This window comes from Hippocampus zosterae, chromosome 8 (assembly GCF_025434085.1).
Source record: "Hippocampus zosterae strain Florida chromosome 8, ASM2543408v3, whole genome shotgun sequence".
Taxonomy (NCBI): domain Eukaryota; kingdom Metazoa; phylum Chordata; class Actinopteri; order Syngnathiformes; family Syngnathidae; genus Hippocampus; species Hippocampus zosterae.
In genome coordinates, this window is record NC_067458.1 from 24,420,726 (window position 1) to 24,443,044 (window position 22,319).

The following is a 22,319-nucleotide window of genomic DNA, read 5'->3' on the forward strand; positions in this document are numbered from 1 at the left end:
TGCGCCACGCCAAAAGAATGGCCGACCGAGTACGGCTCGGCCGGCTCGAACTCTTCGGAGTGCGTTTGCCGCGTGCCTTTTATTGAGCGCAACGCTGAAAGGAGGACGCGCTCTCCGCGAAAAGGGCGAAGGCGCGTCGTTTCCGTTTCGAGGACGCGGGCCGGCGGCGCGCGCGTCACGGTTGGCAGGGGCTCGCCACGCGGCCCGCGAAGAGGACGGCGCCGACGCTCTTCTCGCGGATCAGCAGCAGGAAGGGCCGATCGGCCCGCAGCACCTCCGCGTCCAACTCCACGGATCTTCCCGACGCCACCGCCGCGGAGGACGCCGCCGCCTCGCTGCCCAGCTCGTTCACCTGCGCGCGGGTACGCACACGCATTTCAGAGGCCGCGCGCTCCTCTCAGCCGAGCCGCCGCCGAACGCACCTCCAGGAAAGTTTGGTGGAAGGCGTCGCTGATGAAAACGCCGCCGCCGCTGCCGTCCAGGAGCCCTGAACGCAACAGGCACGCACGTTACTGCACCCTCACTGCGCGACTTGGACACGCGCGCAAAGTAGACGCGGCGGCGCCCCCACCTGGCAGACTGGCGTTCTGCGGGCTGAAGATGTCGCGCAGTCCGAGCGCGGCGAGCGCCTCCTTGAGGCGGACGCCGTCCTCCAGCCGGAATCGCGGGAGGTGCACGGACACGCGCGTCTCCGCCATCCGCTCCAGCCACGCGTTGAGCGTGGGAAGGTCGAGCTCCGCCTCCACCTGCGGCGCGGACGGACGGCGGGAGGCGGGGCTGAAAAGCGTCGGCGGCCGCGCGCCTCACCTGCGCCAGGGAGCGGCCCTGGTCCGGCAGCAGCAGCGTCAGGCCCAAGTCCCGGCCGCGGTAATCCAGCTCCAAGAGCCGCAGGCCGCGCGCCGGCAGCCGGGCGTAACGGAAGCTGTTCTCCTGGAACATCATCCGCACCGAGCAGCGGCGCCGCGCGTCCACGTGGAAGGGGGCCACGTACGAGTCCTCCTCGCGGAACTGCTGCAGCCAGCGACCCTGTTGAGAGCCAGGAAGAACGGCGCTCCCGTATCCACCCGCATCATCACTTTCCAAGAATGCGACACGGCGAGACCGTCGTTGGGAGGCAAAATCCATCTTGGCATGGGGCCTCCTCCGTTTTCAAAGGCCGCCATCTTGAGCGCCCGCTACCTTGAAGTAGATGCTGTTGACCAGGACCAGGACGGCGTCGGCGCCGATGGCGCCGGCGGGCAGCGCGTCCCGGATCTTGTTTGCCGTCTTGTTGGCCACCCAGGCGTTGATGGCGTCGCGGGACGCTTCCGGCTCGCCCTGCGGCACGGCGACACGCCTTTTAGGAGGCGCGCGGACAAAGCGCCGGCGCCCGCCCGCTCGGCACCGACCCTCAAGTCCAGCGACATCATCTCGGCGCCGTAGACGCGCCGGCTGATGTTCTGGAAGGCGGCGTCGAAGCGCAGCGAGCGGTCCCCAAAGAGGCGAGTGGCCACCGCCAGCTCGGCGCCGGCGTCCTTCTTCCTCTGCAAGCGACACAGGAGCTTGGCCAAGTAAAAGTGCGCTTGAGCCGACGTCCTCGGCGCCAGCGAGTCCAACTCCAACACCTGCCGACACGCGCGTCAGTGGCGGCTCGGAGGCGAGCCCGGCGCGAGCCGGCCGGCGCCACCTTGACGAGTTCCTCCAGCGTGCGTCCGCAGGCGGCCAGCTTGGTCGCCGAGAAGGCGGCCGACACGCCCAGCGGGGACAGGAACACGTTGCTGGCGGCGCTGCGGCCGAGCGCCACCCGCCGGTACAGCGACAGCGCGAAGCGAGCGTTGGCCGCCGACAGCTCCCACACGCGCCGATCCGTCGCCGGCGGCGCCGAGGCCTCGCCGTCGGGGGCCTCGCCCCCGGGGGCCCGGTAGACGCAGCGAGGCTCCAGGGCCGCGTCCTTGGCTTTGATGGCGCACGGGTCCTCGGGCGCCCCGCCGGACGCCAGAGACAAAACGCCGAGAAGAAGCGGCCAATGGGAAGAGGCCATCCTGCGGAGCCGACCGTCAGCGCTCGTTTGTGAGAACGCCCCGCGCGAGCCACGCGTCGCCATTTGCGAGGTGGCGACTCTTTTTTGTTGCCGGAGTTGCTGACAACTGTGAAAGTGGCTAAGACGCCGAGCGCAAGCGGACAACGTGGCGCAAGCGCGCTCGAATCGACGTTAGCTAAGCGAACCCGAACAGGCGGAGGAGGCAAGCTGGCCAGAACGCGCCGCTAGCCGTTTGCTCAACGAAGCCGTCGCAGAAGCGCCCCGCTTGGACGGGCGCACCTTGGCAGCCGGACAACGACCCCGAGCGGACAACAAAATGACCCGCACCGTTCTACCGCTACCGACGAGTGCACGCGAGCGCACAACAACGTGGAGGCAAACACAAGCTACTGTTGCGCGCAAAGAGGCACTGCTCTCAATCAAGACGTCAAATATTCGCCTCCCAAAAGGAAAAACAAAAGTGGGCCGAGCATTTTCACGCGGCGAGCGGCAAAAGCATTCAAAGTAAATCGTCTTATTCGCAGAGTAGGACAAAAAGTTCTTACCTGGGCAGACGACAGGCGGGATTTACGCGTCACGCGGGTCGGTGACCTGCGTCGCGCAAACACGGCATGGACCTTGGGACCCCGAGGGGGGGGGGGGGGGGCGCTCCCCTTTGCGGTCAACGAGCCCGGCGTCCGTCCGGCCGCGAGACGATTCTTGACGGCGGCTGCAACAAAGCGCTTTGCGCAACATTGAACATGGCGTGCGCTTTTGGCCAGCCGCTCAGGCGACCCCCGCGACGCCGACATTTTCCACTCGCACATCACGCGCGCTCCACACTAAGCCGTTAAGGACGAGGCAAAACGCGCCCTTTCAAAGAAAAAGCACTTTATTAGCGCGAGCCAAAAGAGACCCTTTCAAATTAAAAGCAAGCACCTGAGCGTTAAAAGAGCTTGGGCAGCCTTCTGAGGCGACTGAGGTCCAGGATGTTGCCCACCGAGGCGTCGGCGTCCGCGGGCGCCGGCGGCCGGCCGGCCTCGGGCTTCTCCTGGTCGCCGTCGGGCGCCGCCGCCTCCCCGATGGACCGGCTCTCCGGGGGGAGCTGGAGCGGGCCCGCCAGGAGGCCGTGACGCCGCATGTAAGTCGCCGTGGCCACCGACATGTTGCTCGGCGACAGCGGCGAGAGGGCGGGGCCCGGCGAGCCGGCGTCGCCCGGCGCCCAGCGCTTCAGGTACTGCAGCAAAACGGCCGTCCCGTCCGGGTCGCTTGGTGCGCTGCCCAAAAGGTCCCGATAAGTCAAAGGGCCAAAATCATCCCCCTCCAAATTAAAACCCCATCAAGATGAGCACATGTTGGCCTTCTCTCCGCGCCGCGCGTACCTGTCCTGCTGCGACATCGCCGTCACGACCTCCTGGTCCTCTGCACTGCCGCCGCGCCCCTTCTTCTGGGACGCCGGGGTGTCGCTCGTCACTTCGGCCGCTCCCTGAAGGGGACACGGAAACGGACACGGCTTCGCATTCAAGAGGAGGGCCCATGCAAAGTCCTTCTTTGATTGATCGATCGATTTGGAATGAATGGGATGATTTGGCAGTTCTGCGAATTTTATTCTGCCAAATCCACCGAGCCCCCCCCACCCTTGTCGTCCTTTTTAGGGCGGGCGGGAAGCCAAATTAACGGCACAGCTGCACTCATGCTCGCCAGACGCGACCATCTTTGCCTGCTCTTATTTTGAAGGCGGTGCTTCCGACATTCCCACCCCCACTTTCAAAATAAAAGCAGCTCAGCGTTGCCCCGAATAGTGCCAACTAGCTTCGCGTTACGTCGGGCATCGCAGCACAGGGAGAGTCCGCAACCCTGTTGTCGATCGGCTCACGTTTGGGTCGACGGCAGATGAAACGCGGACGCGATTTCGGTGGGAGACGAGCGGCGTTCGTCGCTCGAGTGGCCTTGATGGGCAGCTCTCGGCGCTCACCCGTCCGCACGCGGCGCCCTCACGTACGTGTGCGTGCTCGCCGTAAAAGCGGGGCTCCGTCTCGACCGGCGGCCCCCGGCCCGCGACGTCGTCTTCCCGGGGGGGCGAGGCGAGGGCGCGAGGGAGCGCCAGGGGAGGCGGAGTCTGAGCGCCCCAAAGGAGACTGGCACCTGGGAAACCAAAATCGACAAATCCAAACGGGTCCCGCAACGGACGAGCGGACGGGAGAGCCTCACCCGTTGCCACGGCGACGCTGCTGCTGGTCCGGGCGCCCTTGGTCTCGCGGCCGGGCCGGACCGCCTGAGCTTCCAGCAGCATCTGCACCTAAATTAAAGAAGAAGCAAAGCGGAGAAGCGGCCAGGGTCGGCCATTCAAGGGAGCGACGCACGAGACGCGCCCCCGCCTGAGGAGGAGCGGATCGGAAAACGGACGGATGATCAACGAAGGAGAGAGGGCGGACAAAGGTTGCGCCTCGGCCCGCTCGACTTGCCGTCGGCCATTCTTACCTGAGCCTGCAGGAGGCGCAGCTGCTGGTTTTGCCAGAGGAAGCGCTGGACATGGTGCGATTCCGTCTCACAGGAGGCGGGAGGGCGAAGAGGCTCGGGCGCCGGGGGGGTCCGCTGAGGGTCGGGGGTGCTGTGGAGGAGAGGAGGATCGCGCTCCCCGTCGTCCTCGGCGCCGGGGGGGCCGCCGTCCATCAACAGAGAAAGTTCCGGAACGGCCGGCTGAACGGGAGGAGCCTGAAAAGCGAGACGTGGCGTGGGCCGGAGGGCCGGAAGGCCGCGCAAACGGCGGGCGGCGCTCGGGCCTACCTGCTGTGCAGGAAAGTGGGGGCGAGGCGAAGGTCGGGGTGACCACTCGTCCTCCTGCACGCCAGAGTCTTGCTCGCTGACGCATGTCGCCGCCGCCGCCGTCGGAGGAGGAGGACTGTCACTGCCAACAAGGCAAGCCAGAAAGACTCGAGACGGAGGCCTTGGGACGCAAGGGCCCCCCATGGCTCCCTCACAAAAAGGCATTTCTCCCCCGCCTCGACTCAAGTGTTTAGTCAGCAGCATCCTCAGCATGAGCCCATCTCAAGCGGCTTTGAGGAAGCCACGGGGTCCCGCCCAAGGGGCGCCAAAGCCAAACGAGCGGCCACCGACCTGCCCAAGGAGCGCCGGGCGTCTCGGAAGGCGCAGATTTGCCTCGGGTGGCCTTCCGGGATCAGCTGGAACTCCAAAGGCCGACCTTCCGCCGCCGCCCCCTGCCGAGCACCGGCGGCTCGTCACCTTTGGGGCTTTCGTCCGACCTCCCGGCGGCGGCGGGTCTCCTTCGCACTCACCTGGCAGAGCGTCACGCGGCGCCGGGCGCTCAGCAGCCGGCACTCCAGCCGCGCGGGGGCGGACGCGGACGCGCAAGGCCGACACCGGAAGAAGGCGGGCGCCGCCCGCGGGGGGGCAAAGGTGACCAGCAGGAAAGCGCCGTCCTCCGACAGGACCCTGACGAGCGCGCGACAAAAACGTGGCGGCGCTGCTTTGGGCGCCTGCGCTTGCTGCGACGTCACCAACCTGTCTTGGAGGGCGGAGCCAAAGAGGAACCTGAGACACCAGGCGCACACGTGAGGGTTGGACACGTGGCTCACGCCGCTCAGCCAGCTGCCGCGCAACGGGAAGAAGGTCAACCTCGCGCCAATGCCAAGAACCCCGAATTGACGGCGCCGACGGCGAGCCCCCCCCCCCCGTTCATTTGCGAGACTTACATGCCAACCAGCGGCAGTTTGGAGGCTTTGGGGTCCGACTCCAGCAGCAGCAGCAACTTCCTGCTCTGATCCATCGTCACAAACCTGCACAACGGCCACACGCGCCATTAGCTACGCCGGCGCCGGCGTTCCGCGCCCGGCGACGGCCTCACCCTCGCCGGCGGCCGGTCGCCCCGCTCAAACTCCTGAGCAGCGCGGTGGGGATGACGGGCACGGGGCGGACCGGACGCGCGTCCAAGCGGACGGAGGGGCACACGCACGACCAGCCCAGCCAGAAGGACGCGGCGTCTCCCCGCCGCTCGCAGCCCACGCGACCTTTCACCTCCATCAGCCGGCACAGGTCCAGGGGCTGCCGGCCGCTCACGTGAGCCCGCAGCGCCTGTCGACACACCGCAAACGACTACGTTTCCTTCGGTCCTCCGGACGTCGCCGTTCCAGAGATGAAAACTCTGCGCCGCCGCCGCGTGAAAGAGACGAGGCCGCTTTGAGTGAGCGATGGGCGGGACTTACGGAGATGGAGCGCGTCAGCTCAGCCTCCGATTGGATGACGTCCTCGGAGCTCTCCCGGCCCGAGAACGTGCAGGGAACCAGCGCGTCGCCCGGCACGGCGGCCGCGGGGACGCGGTCCGGGTCGGCGGCCCGCTCTCGCCCCGGATCGAAGCGGTCCAGCGTCACGGTGACGCCCTCCTCGTCTGGGGACGGCAGAGGACACCGACGCCGCGTCAAACCACCGCGTTCGGCCGCGTTGTTCCGTGACGTTTCCCACCGAGACGGGCGGCATATTTGAAAAGGCAAAATATCCGCCGAGAACAGATTGGCCGACCGAGGACTCGGTCGGGGTCTCCCGCAAACGCTTGGACCGCTTTCTTCCTTCCACTTTGCCCACTTTGACCCGCCGCGCGATAGACGGCCCGGCTTTCGGATCGGGCGCCGAGATCCGCCCGGCCGCGGATGCCGCTGAACATTTCGGCCGGCTTTGGTCTCCGCACGTGACGCGGGGCGAGACGAGACCTCTGACCTGCGTCGACGACCACGGAGCCCAGGAAGAAGCAGCGGACGGGAGACGCGTGGCATCGGCGGGCGTGACGCTGAGCCAGACGAAGGGCCTTCTCGCGCAGGAGGAGGCGCGGCATTCTAAACACACACACACACACACAAAAACGGCGAAAATGAAAACATTGAGCGCGGCGGCAAGAGAAGAGCGCCGTTAACCACGCCGACTGTTCATCACGTTGGGAATATAAGAAGAGTTTTGAAAACGGGGACAAATTCGGACAGCGGTCAAGATGCTGCGGCCGCGCCGGCTGAAAACGCGGCCGGCTCGGCTCGACGTTCCGCCGTCGCTCCCGACGGCTTTGTACTTTGTACGGGCATATGCCGACGCATCGAAACCGATCAAAACAAGCGGAGAGGCTCCGCCGGTCGGAACCGTCCACGCGGCGGTACGTAAAACGCCGCGCGGACAGAAGCTAGCCGCGGCCCGGCCGTCTTCGGGTGGCCGCGGACTCGTCCGATTCCCCCCTTTTGAAATTCACTTGCCGGAACATTAGCCCCTGCGCTCGCAACGGATGAGTCGGCCTTTCACCTGTGAGAGCACAGCTGGATGCAGAGTTTCTCTCCGGTGGGGCGTTCATCCCACAAACAAGTTCTGGATTTGGGGAAGCTGAGCACCGTCGGGGACCTTCCGGCGGGTCTACGAGGACAATGCGGGTCAGGTTACGGTGAGGCAGGAAATCGCTCTATTGCCCAACGTTCGCATGCCGTGAGCGACCCTCGTCATGTCCTGAAAAGTTGCGCGACACGACGCCGACGAACTCCCATCTTGTTTGGATGCTCCGTGACAGGCTGAGGGTGCGGCTACCAGAAATCCAGCTGTGAAAGCTGGGAAAAATGTTCCTTTCCTTGCTTTGGCGGTCCAGGGTTGCACAGGTGCGGAATGAGCTGCTCTTCCTCGCCATATTTCCGTAAAATGCCAAATTCGTTTGGATATTCTCAGAAGGCATCAGTCGAGAGGTGCACATGAATTCGGGTGGCGATTGGTGAGCGTTTGCGAACACTAAACAACGCTAAGATCTGGTGAGGAAAAAGCGACGGCAAATGCTCACAAATTCCAAAATAGTGCGGCGATTGTTATCTGAAGAGGATGCATACGTTGAGATGCGCGTGTCAATTTTCGGGAGCATTTCTGACACCGAGCGCCCTCAAGCCCGCTTGCGTGTACCGCGACATTCACGCTTGTGGACGGGCCTTAGAAATGCGGGACGTGACACATTTGTTCTTCGGTCATCGAAGTCGAAGAACATCATCATCATTATTACCGGTAGTATTATGCTTAGTAGCTGCAAGGAAGCACGAGAGCAAATTTCACTCACCTCGCCCCCACGTTTCGGGGGCTGGGGACCTGGTGGAAAGCAGCAGCCTGCAGAGCCTGGAGGTTGACCGGGCAGCTCATCGATGACTGACACTTCGGCACAAAACAACCGTCAAAAAAAAGCAAGAAAAGAAAAGAAACGAAGGGGCGGGCGGAGCCTTTGGGCGCCCGCTCGTTAGCAGCGAGCCGCGTTAGCTACCGGCGTCCTCGACTCCGCGTGCCGGTTTTTCGGAGCATTCAAATGGCGACTAACTCCCGTCTTAGTCGCCGTACAAGCAAGGCGCGACGGGCTGCCTCGCGTTTGCTTTTTGGCGAAATGTCGCACGCTCGCGCGGACTCGGCTCGACGACGGCGCCGTTTCGCGCTCGGCTGGCGGGCCAGTCCGAAGCCAAGCGGAAGCGTGAGCGGCCAATCGGAAAGCGCTCTCGCCGACTCGCCGACCAATAGCGTGCCACTTGACTTCCTCGTTGGCGAGCCGCGGAAGCAAGAAGAAATCCTCACAGCGCCCCCTTGAATAATGGTCAACAGCGATTAGTGGACGTAGCGCCAATATTAGTGACAGTGGAAATACTGTACGAATGACGTGGGAGCAGAAATGGTTCAATTTCACCATTTTTAACCTGACAAGTTGAGTTTGTTTTATCCGGACAAAGGATAACATGTTATCAAATTGGCTGTCATACGTACCAAAATTAAAAGAAGCATTTTTGTCTCAAAACCAAACCCATAGTTACAGCAAAAATGTCATCTTTCTCAATTAATTTCCTTGCAGGGTTTATTTTAAGTGGAGGCTCTTTCTTTCGGTATTGCTGTACGTCCTTAACTGCAGAACAAGGGCGTCACGCCAGGAGGCGCCGACGAGGCCCCGAGTGTGAGCAAGGCAAGATGAAAATACACGTCCGAACACATGAAATGCAACATTGATCACATTTCTATTAAGGCAATACTTGCATTTTTCGGAATCGATCTCAAGTAATTGTGGGGAATACCTGTACAAGGCAAAATCAGATTGAGTGCGATTTGAGAAAGTAATGTTGTCCAGTCGGGTTGATGACATCTCGAGATGAATACGCGAATGATGGCGCAGGTAAAAAGAAGGTTCACTCATAGAAAAAGTATCCATTTTAATTTGCTTTGGGGGGGGAGTGAATGTTTTGGTCCAAACGACACCTGCTGGACATACGTCAGCAATACACCCACCACCGTGACACCCCATACTCAGTCCAAAAAAAAGGAAAAAAAAGGCCACTTTACCCATGATGCTCAGCACCAAGATTGGTAAAAGTGATTGGACCAATCACGAGTGGCGACAGTCAGCTAGCTCCTCCTCCTCTTTGGAAAAACAACAACAAATATATAATAAAATATCTTTAAAAGTAAAAATAAAACAAATAGCGCAATAAATGTCAAACAGATGTAAACAAAATTGAACAAAATGTATCTCAGAAGAATAACAAACAAAACGAAAAGTCTTCTTTGGTTGATTTTTCCGCGGATCGTCTTATCCGGCGACTCAGGCGAACACACCAAGTGACGTGGCCGTGGCTTTGCCGCGTCACGGCGTGACTTCTGTCCTGCGGAGGGGGCGAGCTTCGTAGAGCGTGTTGTCGTCATCGTCGTCGCTCGCCACCGCCGCCGTCAGCTCCAACGAGTCCTCCGAGCGGGCCAGCAGTCCGTACTTCTTCCTCGGGGACGTTTTCTTCACGCTACACCAAAAACAACCACCGGCGTACGCGAACACACACACACACACATACACACACACACACACACACACACACACACACACAGCACAAACGCCACGCAAGTGTAAACATTCCAAAAGGTATTGGGAGAGCTTTCGGCGTTGCGAGTCGCCGGCGCAGTGACGTCACGATGCTCACCGCACGGCCCTGATGAGGAAGTAAAGCAGGCCGAAGGCCGTGATGGCCACCAGCACGTACAAGGCTCGCTGCACCATCGAGGAGTCGGCGTTGAAGCCGCTCAGCGTCTGCCCTTTCTTTCCGGGACCTCCGGCGGCGGTGGTGCTGCTACTGTTGCTGACGCTCGAATCCTCGACGGGGCCGCTCGCCTCGTGCGCTTGCGGCGCCCCCAAAACCGCGAGCGTCCGCCAGACTGGAAGAAGAATGAGCAGCAGGGGAAGAAGGAGCGCCGAGCGCGCGGTCGCCGCCATTGAAACGAAAGGAAACTTGGAGGGAAGCCGAAGCCTTCACCCGAACTCGACTCGCCGGTCTGCTTTGTTGACAAAGTACACGCCGACCAGGAAGTGGAGTGACGCCGCTTGCGTGTGACGACTTCACGTCCGAACGTCGGTCGCGCTCGAGCACCGCGCCCCTCGGTGGCCAGTCGTAGGCGGTGCAGCGACTCTTCGTCCAATGATTTTTAGGAGAATGATACAGAAATCGAACAGGCATTTACTGTCGAGCGTAAACGATTAACTTGAAGTGAGATCAGTGTGCGAGGGAGTGACGTCACGAAAACGTGGGCAAGCGGGTCGCTGCGGGCCGAGTTTTGAATGACGGCTCGAGCGTCCAATAAGGAGGCTGAGATTGGCCCGAGCGCCGTCGGGGGTGGGGCCGGGAGATTACAGCCGCCGCCACCGCAGATCACAACACATCACACGGCGCGTCAAAAACCTTCAGAACCATTTGGACCATCGACGTATGTTGTCGGATCCCTTTTCCAAATCCGGGACCGAGTCGGATTCGGTTCGGGGGCTTCTTCGCCGCGACGGGAGCGATCATGGCCCGAACGCGACCAGCGTTCGAGCACTCGCAGGCCTGATGAGGATTTAGCGGGTTACGGACTCTGGTAACGGATTGGAGTATATTAAAAAAAAAATAATAAAGGTCCGTGTCGGTTGTGCGTTTTGGCTCTTCGACGGAGCGGGAGGTGGGATTACAAGGCCACCCCCTCCCATCCTCCCCTCTAATCCGGTTCTGCCCCATCTGGACTCGGGAGGGCGCGCGTGATCGGAACCAGGCGCAGACGCAGCCTCAAGATGCCGACGTCCCATCCCGGTTCGGAAGCGGTGCCGGCGGACTTCTGGGTGGACGGCTCGCGCAGGGACGGGACGGTGGAAGAGTTCTACACGCTCGGCTCCGAATTGGGCAGGTCGGTACCGGCGAGCGACAAAATCGGAGCGTCGTTTCGCGCGGGGGGGCGGGGCGTTGGCGTTCGCGCGGCCAACTTGCCACTTTGGCGTCAAGCCGTCGTGACGCGGGACGGCAGCGCGCTCAGCAAGAAGACAAACAACACCCGAAAAACGCAAGGACAACACCCGACAACGAGAAGCGCGCCCTGCTCTGCTCTGCTCTGCTCTTTGTTGAAGGAGAGCCAAGAAAGCTGGAAGAAGAGCGAAGAAAAGCGCAAAACAAACGCCACGCCGCCCACCCGAGCATCGCGGCTAATGGAGTCGAGGCTTTAGTTTGTTTTTGTTCTTGTTTGCGCTCAAGCAACGCGTGACGTCACCCAAGGCCAAACGCACAAATGTGTTCGCGCGCCCGTGAGCAGGTGTGCTGTTGCCACGGAGACCAGGCAAGCCTGCGCGGACGGACGCGATCCCTTTCCTCCATCTGGCACGAGCGCGCGCATTACGTCCAAAACGGGGAGCGGGGCGCATCGTCTCGCGGCGCGACGCGCGTTGACCCACGGCACAATGTTTTGTGCTTTCAGAGGCGCCACGTCGGTGGTGTATCGCTGCGAAGAAAAAGAGAAAAAGAAGTCATACGCCGTCAAAGTTCTCAAGAAGACGGTCAGTGGACGCGCAAAGATCAAAGTGGTTAGCAGCCGGCCCGGCCTCGGCTAACTGGCGTGGCTAACTTTGCTCGTTTCCCCGGGCCGCAGATCGACAAGAAGATCGTCCGGACGGAGATCGGCGTGCTTCTGCGTCTTTCGCACCCCAACATCGTAAGTGTGACGTCGCCCGCCGCCGCCGCCGCTGCCGCGTCATCCGACCCGTGACGCGGCCGCTTCCCGTCCGGTCCTCAGATCCAGCTGAAGGAGATCTTTGAGACGGACACGGACATCGCTCTCATTCTGGAGCTGGTGACGGGAGGCGAGCTCTTCGACAGGTTCGTCTCCCCCGTCGTGTCACTCGGCGTTTCATTCGATGCGTCGCTCGTAGTTTTCGCCCGAAAGGCGTCCCCCCCCCCCACCCCCGTCAGACGGGCGCCCTTTTGCCTTTCAGGATCGTGGAGCGCGGCTACTACAGCGAGAGAGACGCCGCCCACGTCATCAAACAGATCCTGGAGGCCGTGGCGGTAGGACGTCTGCTTTGCTCTCGCTTGGCATCGGCTTCTTTTTGGAAAAGTCCAATCCTTACAATACAGTCACTGCGGGGGAGGGGGGGGGCACAAAACAAAACATTGAACATACGGACAGCGGTTGCGAATCGCCCGCTTTGCCACGTAGGCGCTGCGTTCAACGTTTCTGCACTTTTGGATAGAGTTGGGGGCAAACATGGGAAACGTTGGATGAGCACGCTTGACGTCATGGCAACGCGGTTAACTTTTGGATGCTTTTCATACTTTCACTTTTCTTGTCGTCAATATCGGCAACCCCCAATCGTCAGTCCTGGCCCCGAGGAAAAAAAAGGTGCGATGACAACGTTTGTCGTGGCAAAGTCCCGTTGACGGCGATTCGCACGTCCTTTCTTCAGAAGTCACGGCAAAACGGCCGCGATTTGAGCGATGTTGAGCGCCGCCTCGCTTGGCTCGCGCTCGTCTTTCCTCAATCGCGTTAGCGGGCTTAGCATTTAGCATCTCGTCGCGGGGAAGCGCCCGGCCGCCGCGTGGCCGCCGCGCGCTGCTGCTGCTTCTTGCTGTTGTGTCGTCGGCGCAGCAAATGTTTTTACGTAACATCCAGCTGCTCATCAGATTAACGTGACGCCGGATTAAAATATCTCTCACACACACACACACACGTCGGAGATGACCTCGATCCCGTGTATGCGTGTTGTGATGAGCACGATTCACTTGCGCCACGTCAGGAAAAAAAAGGTAGAAATCTTTCTCTGATTGGGTGTATTGTTAGCATTAGCATTAGATTGCTAACTGTGTTCCCATCTCTGCGCCACATACGTGCTTGAGTACCTCTGAATCCTTTTTCAGTGGTGTGTGTGTGTGTGCGCGCGCAATGGCCGTCGACCGGTTAGCACGTTGGGCTTACAGCGCAGAGGGGCAGGGTTCAATTCCGGCTCTGGCATCCCCGTGTGGAGTTTGCGTGTTCTCTCCGTGCCTGCGTGGCTTTTCTCCGGGTACTCCGCTTTGCTCCCACCTTCCCAAAACGCGCCATTCCCAAACGGCCGTCGGGCCTTCCTTTGTTCCCGTACGGCAATTCCCAAATGGAGACTTTTCCAATTGTCCACCGAGTGACAAAGAACATTTTCACTGCAATTGCAGTTGGATTTGAAAATCTCTCGTATGCTTTCGTTGAGTTATGCTTTTTTCTTTTTGTTTTTTCAATGTTCTTGTGGATTTTCAACCCGGGCGCCCGTGTGTGCGCCTGCGTCAGTATCTGCACGAGAACGGCGTGGTGCATCGGGATCTGAAGCCGGAGAATTTGCTCTACGCCGACCTGTCGCTGGATGCGCCGCTCAAGATCGGTGAGTGACACCTCGGGCGAGAGCCGCGCAGCCGTGGCGCTAACCGCGCGTGTGCCGCGCTGTCTTGCAGCCGACTTTGGTCTTTCCAAAATCATCAATGAGCAAGTGACCATGAAGACCGTGTGCGGGACGCCGGGATATTGTGGTGAGTACGGCGTATGACGGATGAGGCCCCCCCCAAACCGCTGCAAGGGTTTGGGGGGGGCGCTCGCCTCATGTCGCGGTGAGGAAGGAGGAAGCCCGAGCGGGGGAGGGGAGGGGGGGGGGAGTCAGGGAGATTCCAAAATACAAAATCAAATCAAAGTCTCACTCGAGGTCGAGGTCTCACTCTGGCGGGGCGCTCGAGAGACGCCAACCTGGCATGAAAGTGATAGCGGACGCAGGGGCGGCCATGTTCCAGGCCGTCGAAGCGGCTCCCCGGATGAGCCGAGCGTGCTTCCGGCTTTTCCTTTGATTCAGCGTGCTTGGCCGTTCCGTTTCCTCGTGGCGCCTTCACGTCACGTCACGTTTGTTTGTCTTTTGAGCTCCTGAGATTCTTCGAGGAAACGCTTACGGACCAGAAGTGGACATGTGGTCGGTGGGCGTCATCCTCTACATCCTGTGAGTGAGCACACGCAGGCGCAGGCGGGGACGGCGCAACGGGGCGCTGATGTGTGCCGGCCGGTTGCAGGCTGTGCGGCTTCGAGCCCTTCTTTGACGCGCGGGGGGACCAGTACATGTACACGCGCATCCTCAACTGCGACTACGAGTTTGTCTCCCCCTGGTGGGACGACGTCTCGCTCAACGCCAAGGACCTGGTGGGTGGCCGGCCGCCTCCTCCGTCCGCTCATCCGTTTGTGCCTTTGCGCGGCCGTCCATTCATCCAACCGTCCATCCGATCCTCCCCGGCCGGTCGTCGGTTCCCCCGTCCCCGTCCGTCCGCCCGTCACGAAAGCAACGCTAACGCCGTCGGAGCGCGAGAGTGAGGCCGAAGCCATGCGTGTGTGCGTGGCAGGTGAGCAAGCTGATCGTGTTGGACCCGGCCAAGCGTCTGAGCGTGCGGCAGGCCCTGCAGCACCCGTGGGTGCTGGGCAAGGCGGCGCGCTTCTCGCACATGGACACGGCGCACAGGAAGCTGCAAGAGTTCAACGCCCGGCGCAAGCTGAAGGTGAGGCGGCGGAAAGAGCGGCGCCGCGCGCTTTTGCCCTTCCGTCACGCGTGCGGTCTGACCGGCAGGCGGCCATGAAGGCGGTGGTGGCGACCGGTCGCATGCACGAGTCGTCTCGCCGCCGCACCGACAGCTGCGAGATTCCCGCCTCGGGGACGTCGCGGCAGAGCAGCGTGCGGCGGGACGGCGGGACCCCCGAGGCGGCCGCCCCCCCCCCCGAAAACCAGGGGGCCGCGCCCTCGGAGAACCAAAGGGAGCAAAGTAGCCCCCCCGCACCCGCCAGGCCGCCGCTGCGGACCGACGCCCAGCGGCAGGCCAGATCGGCAGTGGCCCCGCCCAGGCCGCCCAAGAAGAGCTGCTCGTTGGGCCCGGCCCCCGCCAACAATCGGGCCGCCGCCCCGAGCCCGGACGGCCTCAGCAACGGCTCGGGGCCGGAGCCCCCCGCTCAGACCCCGCGCGCCCTGTGAGACGGTAATGTGCCCGCGGTGGGTAGGGGGGAGGGGGGGGGGGTCTTGTGAATACCGACATCTCATTCCAAACTTGACTTTTACTGACAAGTGCATGAAACACCACGGCTAGCGTGCTAGCTCCCATTCCATCGTTTGCAATGTTGTGAAGTTGTCAGTTTGTTTACAACTGAAGCTCAGATGACTTTTTTAATATTTCTTTTCAATGGCTAGCGCATTAGCAGTTAGCATGGCAGCCCGTGCATGACCACTTCCTTTTACGCTCACGTTTGTTCGCGCCGCCTTGGAAACACGCTTGGCTTGGCTTAGCTTAGCTTAGCATCACGGTCTGGTCCACTTGGGGAGACGTCCCGGTCTTTGCGAGGCGACCAGATTTGCGTCCAAACGTGAGGAAACGTTTGCATCGTTTCCCGTTCTATCTTTGTCACTGATTTAGCTTCACAGCCTGTGTAGGATGCTAAGCTATGCTAACAGGGTGTAGACGGCAAGGACAACTTTTAGACGGGGCGGGGGCCGGTTAAATGTAAATAGCGTTCTTGTGTTTGTCGTGTGATCACATGATACAGAGCGGAAGTAAAACGTCTTCACCATAAGCGTTGCCTCGTCGTGTTTTAAAGGCGGCCATGTTTGTTGGCTCGGCCCCGTTTACTGCGTGCGCAGCGTCCGTCGGTACACGCGCCCCCGCTGCACCGTCCCGCACGCGTACGACGCGGCGGGACCGGGAGGCCGTCCCGCCACCTCCCACACCTCGGTGGCGCCGTGGTCGCCGTCCGGCCCCGCCCACGTCCCGGAGGCCATAGCGGGCGGCGTCAGCGGCTCGTCGTCCGACCACCAAAGGACGTTCGGTGGAGATTCGCACCCGCTGACCAAGCAAACCAGCAGGCGGCGCCCTTCCCGAGCCCCGCCGTGCGGGGGGGAGGCCAGGAGGGACACGGACGGGACTCGGTCTGCCGAGAGAACGACAAGAACAAAATGCAACGAGCTGGACGGAAAGACGGATTTACACGCGGGGGTGCAGATTTTCAAAATGTGGTATGTGGGCTCCCTCTAGTGTCACAAGAAATCATCACGCCCCGTACGCTTCAACGCGTGGCAGCGCCAACTTATCCTGTAGTCAGTCGCAAACGACAGACATGCTCACGTGCTGAGGTTGTTTGTTTGTTTTTTTTGGTCATTTGCAACACGTGTGATTTGGGGTGTAATTTCACTTTCGGCCACGAGATGGCATGATGCTACTTTGTACGCCTCTGCCTCGATTTTGCTGAAAGCACTTCAATGTCCAATCTTCTCCCATCCTGCTTCCGATGCCTCACGCAAAGCGACGATGGGAGGGGGATTTCCCCCGCGTACGTCTTTGGCTACGATGATCGAGGCCTCGCGCCGCATGACGTGTTGCGTTTGGTCGTTTGGAAGAGACGGCATCTGTTGATTGTTTTTTTTTGCTGCCGCGGTGAAAGCGCTTCGACGGGCCCGAATGCGCCCGGCGTTTGCGACCCGACGTGCGAGTCGCGTGAGCCGACGGTCGCTCCGCACGAGGTTTACCTTGTCGCCCCCGCGGATGAGGATGACCACGATGAAGAGTTCCGCCGGGTCCAAACGCCGGCGAGCCGAGACACACGTTGACGTTTGGAGACTCGATGGAGCTGCCGGGCGGAAGACGGAGGAGGCGGTGAGAGGCGGCGAAAAAGGAGTCGGTGAAACGGAGTCTGCGTTCGGGCAAAGGCGTTTTCACCACAGCAGCAGCAGCAGCAGCGGCAGCGGCAGCGGGACCAGGGGCGCGTCCATCGTGGCGGCGGCAGGGTCCACCTTCGCAACAACACGAGCACGAAAAACAGTTGCTGGATGGCGATTTCCCGCCACGTCCGATTGGCTGCGTCGCTCCTTCTGATGGGGGGGCGACAGGAGGGCCTCCTTTTGGTCGACTGGTCAGACGCGCGCGGAAAGTCAGACAAACAATGACGGTTATTGCCGTGCGACAGCAGAGGAGAAAAAAGCAAGCGCGCTCGTATGTGACACGCCGTGACCCCAACTTGCTTTAAAAAAAAAAAAGTCTTTACAATCAAGTTGCCGCGTGCTGAATGGACACTTTTAGAGCTGACAAAGCTAGCCTTTTGCACCGTCTTATCGCGCGGGTCATTTTGCTGAAAGTCAGAAGAAGAAGAAGAAGAATTGCCATGACTTTACCTTGCGCGCTGGCTCCTTGCTTTGTTTTGCTCAAACGCGTCGGCGACGGTTGGCGAGGAGAAAAACAGGAAAGAGAAGGCGGCGCAAAGACAAGGGAAGCGGGTGCGTGCGCGGCAAGCCTTCCTACCCGCGGGCGTCCCGCCGGGGTGCCGTCGCCCTCCAAACCAGGCTCGCTCGGCGCATCTTCCCAAAGTCTTTTTCGGCGGTCCCGGAGGCACGCGTGATGCGCCGCGGCCGAGCGACGGATCGGTCGGCGTGCCGGCGACCTTCCCTTCGTGGCCGACGGGCTCCCTCCTGCGGTCTCTTGAGCAGAAGGCGCACGCGCCTTGGAAGGGCCGAAAAGGAAAAAGCCAGCGGCGAGGAACATGAAAAGCGCCAAATTTCATGTCGGCTTCTCTTATTGGACGCGTTTGCCTCGCAGTCGCTCTCCCGAGTTCAATTGGACCTTTGGGAGTTGGGAGAACAGAAAATGGTCATGTTAGAAAGCAACAAGCTCCCCCTGCAGCCGCACACCTGCTGCTCATTAGTTCTTTCAAAGGCCTCCCATTGGGGCTCTTTGCCGCTGCCACCTTTCTTTCTTTGTCATGTTTCTGTTCTTGATCGGTTGGAGCTTCACTCATGGTTTTGGTTTGCTACTTTGGTCTTTGTTTGTTTAGGATTTAGTTTTCTGTGTTTTCTCAATCCACTTCTTCAAACGCACGCCGCTCCTCCCTCCTGCCTGCTTTTTGGGGTCCGCCGCCACCTGGCAAGGTGGCAACATGGCAAGGTGACACCGTGACACAGTGACCTTGTTTCTTTGGATTGATTTTCCTCCGTCTTTCCTTCATGCAATTTGTCGACTTGTCCCTGCTCCTCTTACGGTCACGGCAAAAGACTTTGATGGTGTCTGGCCGTCTGTCGCATTCTGCCGGCATCAAAAGCGTGCGGGGGGCTGGGGGGGGGGGCAGCAAAAGTGGGGCTGGGCTCGAACGCAAACCAAAAGTGTTGTTGCTATTGAGATCGCAATCACATCACAGTCGAATGATCGGGAGGCCAACAGAGCCAGAAAGGGAGGCAAAACACACACACACACACACACACACACACGCGCGTGAGTGGGAGGCGGCTGACGGCTTTTGGTTTTGTTGTGTTTTCTTTTGGAGGGTGGGGGGCAATGCGCTACGGAGAGCAGCTGGAAAGGAGCGGACATTGACAACAGTCAGCGGCTTCTTCTCGCCTGCCGGTCGGCACGCGCACACGCAAACGAGGACTGAAAGGAGCCCACCAAGGGGTGGGGGGCGGGGAGAAGGCGGGGGAGGAAGGAAGGGTGTGGTGTGGGAGGAGGGAGGCCGAGGAGAGCGCAGGCGAGGAGGCCGCTCCCTAGTTGCCGCGAGAGCGAGCCAGCGAGCGAGCGTGTGTTCGTAGCGGAGCCAACTCGGAGCACCCAACTCATGGCGGCGGCAGCGGCGGCGGCGGCGGCGGCGGGGGGGTCCAAGTCCGGCGGCATGGGCGCCGGCACCAAGGTGGCGCTGCTGGCGCTGGCCCTGTGGTCCCTGGTCTCCCTGGTGGTCATCGTGGTGTGGTCCACGTCCCCGGACCTGAAGAGCTCGGCCCGCTGCCGCCAGGACCTGCGGCAGAGCCACGAGAAGATCCTGGGCGCCGAGGCGCTGTGGGCGCGAGACAAGGACGAGCTGGAGCGCCGACTGGCCGCGGCGCACGAGCGACTCCGGTGGCGCGAGGCCGAGCTCCGGCTGCTCGACGACCGCCTGCGACTCGCCAACCGGACCCTGGACGCCTGCGGCGCGCGCGAGGTACGCGCCCATACCGTTGCCTGTCGGGAGAAGGGGGCGGGGGGGGGTTACGGCTTCCCGTTACGAGCGTGCGCGTCTGGGAGATGAAATGAGAACAAAAGCTTACGGCGCGTGTGCGAGTCGGGCAAATTTCCCGCTTTCCTTCTGTAGGAGCACCAGAGCGGAAAAAGTGATTGACGGGGCTGGAGCGAGTGTTCGACACGAGGGCCACTTAAGGCGCAGTTGGAATTCAGGAGCTGTACTCTTGCCCCTCTGCCCCCCCCCCCCAAAAGCAGGAATAAACAAGAGAACGACACAAGTTTTCCAGGCTTCAACTTGTTGCTTGGAATAAGTGACTGTTTGTGTCACACGCGCACTGTGACTCACCGCACTCCCCCCCCCCCCCCCCCCCCGCTTTTCCATCCGTGACTCCCTTTCCTTCCTGGTCCAGTAGTTGTTGCCGCATTGCCTCCCACAAGGCGGCAGGAATGTTTGCCTTGGCTCGTTCCGGTGCCAAACTGGCGCTGGCGGCAGAAGCGGATGGGATGGGCCTTGTTGCTCCGTAAGCATCCCGTCGTCACGGTAACTGAGCAACGCCGCCTTCTGAAGATGGAAAGTTTTGCATTCCGCACGCCATCTGTTGCCGGCCGGGACCGATTGGAAACAGAAGCCGAGAGAACGCGACTGATGCAAACCGCACGCAATTGAACGGAAGGACCCCCCCCCGCCGACCCCCCAGCCTCAGCCTTCTCACCCCTACGATGAGTTCGGCCTGCTTAGCCATTATCAATGCGAACATGCTGACGCTAGCATGTTGGGAGCTCTTCATTCAAGTTGATGAAGTGGCCGGGTCCAAATTCGCAGGCCGCCGCCGTCACTTTGGCCGCGACCCCTCCGCACGTGGTTCCAAATTGCAGAAAAACAATTTGCGGGCCGGTTCCGTTGGGGCCTTCCAAAGCCTCGCCTTGCCTCCGTGGTGCCTGGCAAATGTGGACGGGCTCGGAGGCGGCGTCGTTGGGCCGAAAACGCGGCTTTCTCTCGACCCCGGCTGTGAATTTGGAGACAGCCCTGTCTACATATCAACAGGTGTGTGTGTGTGTGTGTGTGTGTGAGTAGGCGGTCCTTCTGGCCAACGTCAGCGTGCTGCAGGAGGAGGCGGCGCTTCTGAGGCAAACGCAGCTCAACTTGACCGATCGACTGCAACGCGAAGAAGGTAAGATGGCCGCCGGGTCCCGGGGACCCGCCGCCGGTCGGCCTGACGCTGTCTTCGGCATCCAGAGCACGCGGAGGCGCTGCGGCACAACCTGACCCAGAGCCACCACGGCGCGGCGGCTTGCTCCAGCCTGAAGGCGGCCGCCGACAGCCTGGCCGCCGCCGCGCAGACTCAAACCCGCGCCTGCGATGCCGACCGCCACTTTCTGCGCAAACAGCTGTGAGTTTGCACGCAACATTTTCAGCCAGTAGGGGCTACCGGCACGGGGGGGGGGGCACACTTTGAGTGGCCCTTTTTTTACCCCCACTCCCCCACCCGATCCCAAAGTCTTCAGGAACCGCTCATAAACGTTCAGTATGTGCTCTGTGGAAAAGAACTCGAGGGGGAAAAAAAATGGAATATATCCAAAAGCCACCCCCCCCCCCACTCCCCGGTCCCTCGCTCGCTCCGTCAATAGGCGTGTGTTCGCGCATGCTTTCATTTGTTTACGGGCGTGTTCGTGTGCGCTCGCGTAGGGTCAAGTGTCAAGAGGCGGCATCGGAAGGCCCGCCCCCTCCAGAGACGCACCAGAACCCGGCGCGGCCGGAGTCCCGGTCCCGGTCCGGGCGGCTGTCGCCGGTGCCCGCCGTCGTCGCCTTGGCGTTCGCTGCCCGACTCCTGGTCACCTGAGTGAGTGACGCCCCTGCCTGCCCACTTGTGCCACGACGATGTCATCGCTGCGCGAACCTCTCCCTAAACACCGCCCTTTGTGTGTGTGTGTGTGTGTGTGTGGGCGGGGGGGACCTGATGAAGGACGTCACACTATGGTTTGAGAAGGGGCGGAGCCTGGAGGGACGATCAGACTGCTGTACAAAAACACACGCGCACACAAACACACGCACACGCATACACGCGCGCGCGCGCATACACTCACGCACACACTGCCGTGTTTGATCAACTGCGTACACGTTGCTGCCGGCAGAGGTCGCCATTTAGTAGCCAAAAGACAACGTAAAAGCTGACGCGCCAGTTAGTCGGATGGGTCATCGAAAATGCACAACACCGAAAATGCATTGGGAGGAAACAACTCGCTTGCTTTGCGTTTCTCATTTCTATTTCTTTCAAAGTCAATTCTTATGTCGCTCCCGGACAAAATCAAGAACCCGAGAGCGGAAGGTTGACCCCCGAGCGCCGCGAGCCCACGTGAGCGCCGATTTGGGACGAAAGGCGCTCGGCGTCCCGACTCTTTCCCGTCAAGCCGGCGACCGCGTGGCCTTTTCCTGACCTTGAAGACCGCTCGCGTTTGTCCGCTTCATTTCTAAGAGAAGCGTTTGCGCCGGGCCCGCTGGGGCTTTTCCGTCAGGATGCCGCGACTTTCTCATCCAGGGAGATAACAAGTGTGATGTCACAACCAAGGAAAATAAAGATGATGCATCTTCAACGTGCGTTTGTCTTTGTCGGCGCGTCGTGATGGAAAATTATATTTTTCTCCACTAGGAGGGGCTGGCGGACTTCTTCACGATGACCGCTGCTCGTTTTACGCCGGCAAAGTCAACTGACGGCAGTTCGAATGCTTGGACCGTTCCGCTGTCGTTGCCCGTTTCATCTGTTTAGTAAAACACTGACCACCAATCCGTGAATGCATCACACGAGCAGTTCCAGGCTTCCGTGTGTGTGTGTGTGTGTATATATTTTTAAATAAAATGAAGCTCCTAAAATCAAATGCATGAAAACAAAGAGAGAACCAAATCAGTAAATAAAAGATGCGTGTCATGTTCCGTCATTGTCAGCAGGTGGCAGGCGTTCATTTCTGCCGCCTGCACAGCTGCTGCCTATTTGTCGCTGATTGCACCTGCTCGAGGTATCATTGGC

At 60.7% G+C, this 22,319-nt stretch overlaps 5 protein-coding genes across 12 annotated transcripts; 2 read left to right on the forward strand and 3 right to left on the reverse strand.

The window, feature by feature from the left end:
- Window positions 1–126: 126 nt before the first annotated feature.
- On the reverse strand, window positions 127–2,655 carry serpinc1 (serpin peptidase inhibitor, clade C (antithrombin), member 1). Its single transcript, XM_052074390.1, has 8 exons — window positions 2,566–2,655; window positions 1,667–2,021; window positions 1,389–1,604; window positions 1,180–1,317; window positions 808–1,026; window positions 572–746; window positions 423–487; window positions 127–352 (listed from the first exon to the last, which is right to left on the reverse strand). Exons 2-8 carry the CDS (start codon window positions 2,018–2,020, stop codon window positions 176–178), a joined length of 1,344 nt encoding a protein of 447 aa, XP_051930350.1. The 5' UTR covers window position 2,021; window positions 2,566–2,655; the 3' UTR covers window positions 127–175.
- A 218-nt stretch (window positions 2,656–2,873) lies between these two features.
- stil (STIL centriolar assembly protein) lies at window positions 2,874–8,579 on the reverse strand. Of its 8 annotated transcripts, XM_052073991.1 has the most exons (15): window positions 8,085–8,576; window positions 7,298–7,405; window positions 6,731–6,846; window positions 6,223–6,404; window positions 5,865–6,091; window positions 5,713–5,796; window positions 5,522–5,608; window positions 5,296–5,452; window positions 5,117–5,217; window positions 4,787–4,907; window positions 4,481–4,714; window positions 4,211–4,298; window positions 3,975–4,144; window positions 3,382–3,485; window positions 2,874–3,276 (listed from the first exon to the last, which is right to left on the reverse strand). In XM_052073991.1, exons 1-15 carry the CDS (start codon window positions 8,162–8,164, stop codon window positions 2,946–2,948), a joined length of 2,190 nt encoding a protein of 729 aa, XP_051929951.1. In that variant the 5' UTR covers window positions 8,165–8,576; the 3' UTR covers window positions 2,874–2,945. The 8 variants fall into 8 exon arrangements, with proteins under 8 accessions (XP_051929951.1, XP_051929946.1, XP_051929949.1 ...); XM_052073986.1 differs by having other exon boundaries at window positions 5,296–5,608; window positions 8,085–8,578; XM_052073989.1 differs by having other exon boundaries at window positions 4,002–4,144; window positions 5,296–5,608.
- Window positions 8,580–9,181: 602 nt separating this feature from the next.
- On the reverse strand, window positions 9,182–10,256 carry fam174c (family with sequence similarity 174 member C). Its single transcript, XM_052074014.1, has 2 exons — window positions 9,967–10,256; window positions 9,182–9,789 (listed from the first exon to the last, which is right to left on the reverse strand). Exons 1-2 carry the CDS (start codon window positions 10,254–10,256, stop codon window positions 9,639–9,641), a joined length of 441 nt encoding a protein of 146 aa, XP_051929974.1. The 3' UTR covers window positions 9,182–9,638.
- A 789-nt stretch (window positions 10,257–11,045) lies between these two features.
- Window positions 11,046–15,895, forward strand: si:ch73-60h1.1 (calcium/calmodulin-dependent protein kinase type IV). The gene is made up of 11 exons (XM_052074003.1): window positions 11,046–11,197; window positions 11,759–11,837; window positions 11,930–11,992; window positions 12,074–12,156; window positions 12,273–12,345; window positions 13,598–13,688; window positions 13,759–13,833; window positions 14,213–14,288; window positions 14,359–14,485; window positions 14,683–14,835; window positions 14,904–15,895. Exons 1-11 carry the CDS (start codon window positions 11,085–11,087, stop codon window positions 15,300–15,302), a joined length of 1,332 nt encoding a protein of 443 aa, XP_051929963.1. The 5' UTR covers window positions 11,046–11,084; the 3' UTR covers window positions 15,303–15,895.
- Window positions 15,896–18,801: 2,906 nt separating this feature from the next.
- si:ch211-1a19.3 (uncharacterized) lies at window positions 18,802–21,888 on the forward strand. The gene is made up of 4 exons (XM_052074010.1): window positions 18,802–19,276; window positions 20,372–20,468; window positions 20,534–20,687; window positions 20,984–21,888. Exons 1-4 carry the CDS (start codon window positions 18,917–18,919, stop codon window positions 21,135–21,137), a joined length of 765 nt encoding a protein of 254 aa, XP_051929970.1. The 5' UTR covers window positions 18,802–18,916; the 3' UTR covers window positions 21,138–21,888.
- Window positions 21,889–22,319: the final 431 nt, after the last annotated feature.

Excerpts from the sequence above, each read along its gene's own strand:
- si:ch73-60h1.1 (XM_052074003.1), top strand. The coding sequence starts at position 11,085 with ATGCCGACGTCCCATCCCGGTTCGGAAGCGGTGCCGGCGGACTTCTGG. Across the intron at positions 11,198-11,758 it reads CTCGGCTCCGAATTGGGCAG|AGGCGCCACGTCGGTGGTGT; the intron begins GTCGGTACCGGC and ends TTGTGCTTTCAG. Across the intron at positions 11,993-12,073 it reads GTCTTTCGCACCCCAACATC|ATCCAGCTGAAGGAGATCTT; the intron begins GTAAGTGTGACG and ends TCCGGTCCTCAG.
- fam174c (XM_052074014.1), bottom strand. The coding sequence starts at position 10,256 with ATGGCGGCGACCGCGCGCTCGGCGCTCCTTCTTCCCCTGCTGCTCATT. Across the intron at positions 9,790-9,966 it reads TTCCTCATCAGGGCCGTGCG|CGTGAAGAAAACGTCCCCGA; the intron begins GTGAGCATCGTG and ends TTTTTGGTGTAG.
- serpinc1 (XM_052074390.1), bottom strand. The coding sequence starts at position 2,020 with ATGGCCTCTTCCCATTGGCCGCTTCTTCTCGGCGTTTTGTCTCTGGCG. Across the intron at positions 1,318-1,388 it reads TGATGTCGCTGGACTTGAGG|GGCGAGCCGGAAGCGTCCCG; the intron begins GTCGGTGCCGAG and ends GCCGTGCCGCAG. Across the intron at positions 747-807 it reads AGGGCCGCTCCCTGGCGCAG|GTGGAGGCGGAGCTCGACCT; the intron begins GTGAGGCGCGCG and ends TCCGCGCCGCAG.
- si:ch211-1a19.3 (XM_052074010.1), top strand. The coding sequence starts at position 18,917 with ATGGCGGCGGCAGCGGCGGCGGCGGCGGCGGCGGGGGGGTCCAAGTCC. Across the intron at positions 19,277-20,371 it reads ACGCCTGCGGCGCGCGCGAG|GCGGTCCTTCTGGCCAACGT; the intron begins GTACGCGCCCAT and ends GTGTGTGAGTAG. Across the intron at positions 20,688-20,983 it reads CACTTTCTGCGCAAACAGCT|GGTCAAGTGTCAAGAGGCGG; the intron begins GTGAGTTTGCAC and ends GCGCTCGCGTAG.
- stil (XM_052073986.1), bottom strand. The coding sequence starts at position 8,164 with ATGAGCTGCCCGGTCAACCTCCAGGCTCTGCAGGCTGCTGCTTTCCAC. Across the intron at positions 5,797-5,864 it reads GCGACCGGCCGCCGGCGAGG|GTTTGTGACGATGGATCAGA; the intron begins GTGAGGCCGTCG and ends GCCGTTGTGCAG. Across the intron at positions 4,145-4,210 it reads CAGCGTCGCCGTGGCAACGG|GTGCCAGTCTCCTTTGGGGC; the intron begins GTGAGGCTCTCC and ends TTGGTTTCCCAG.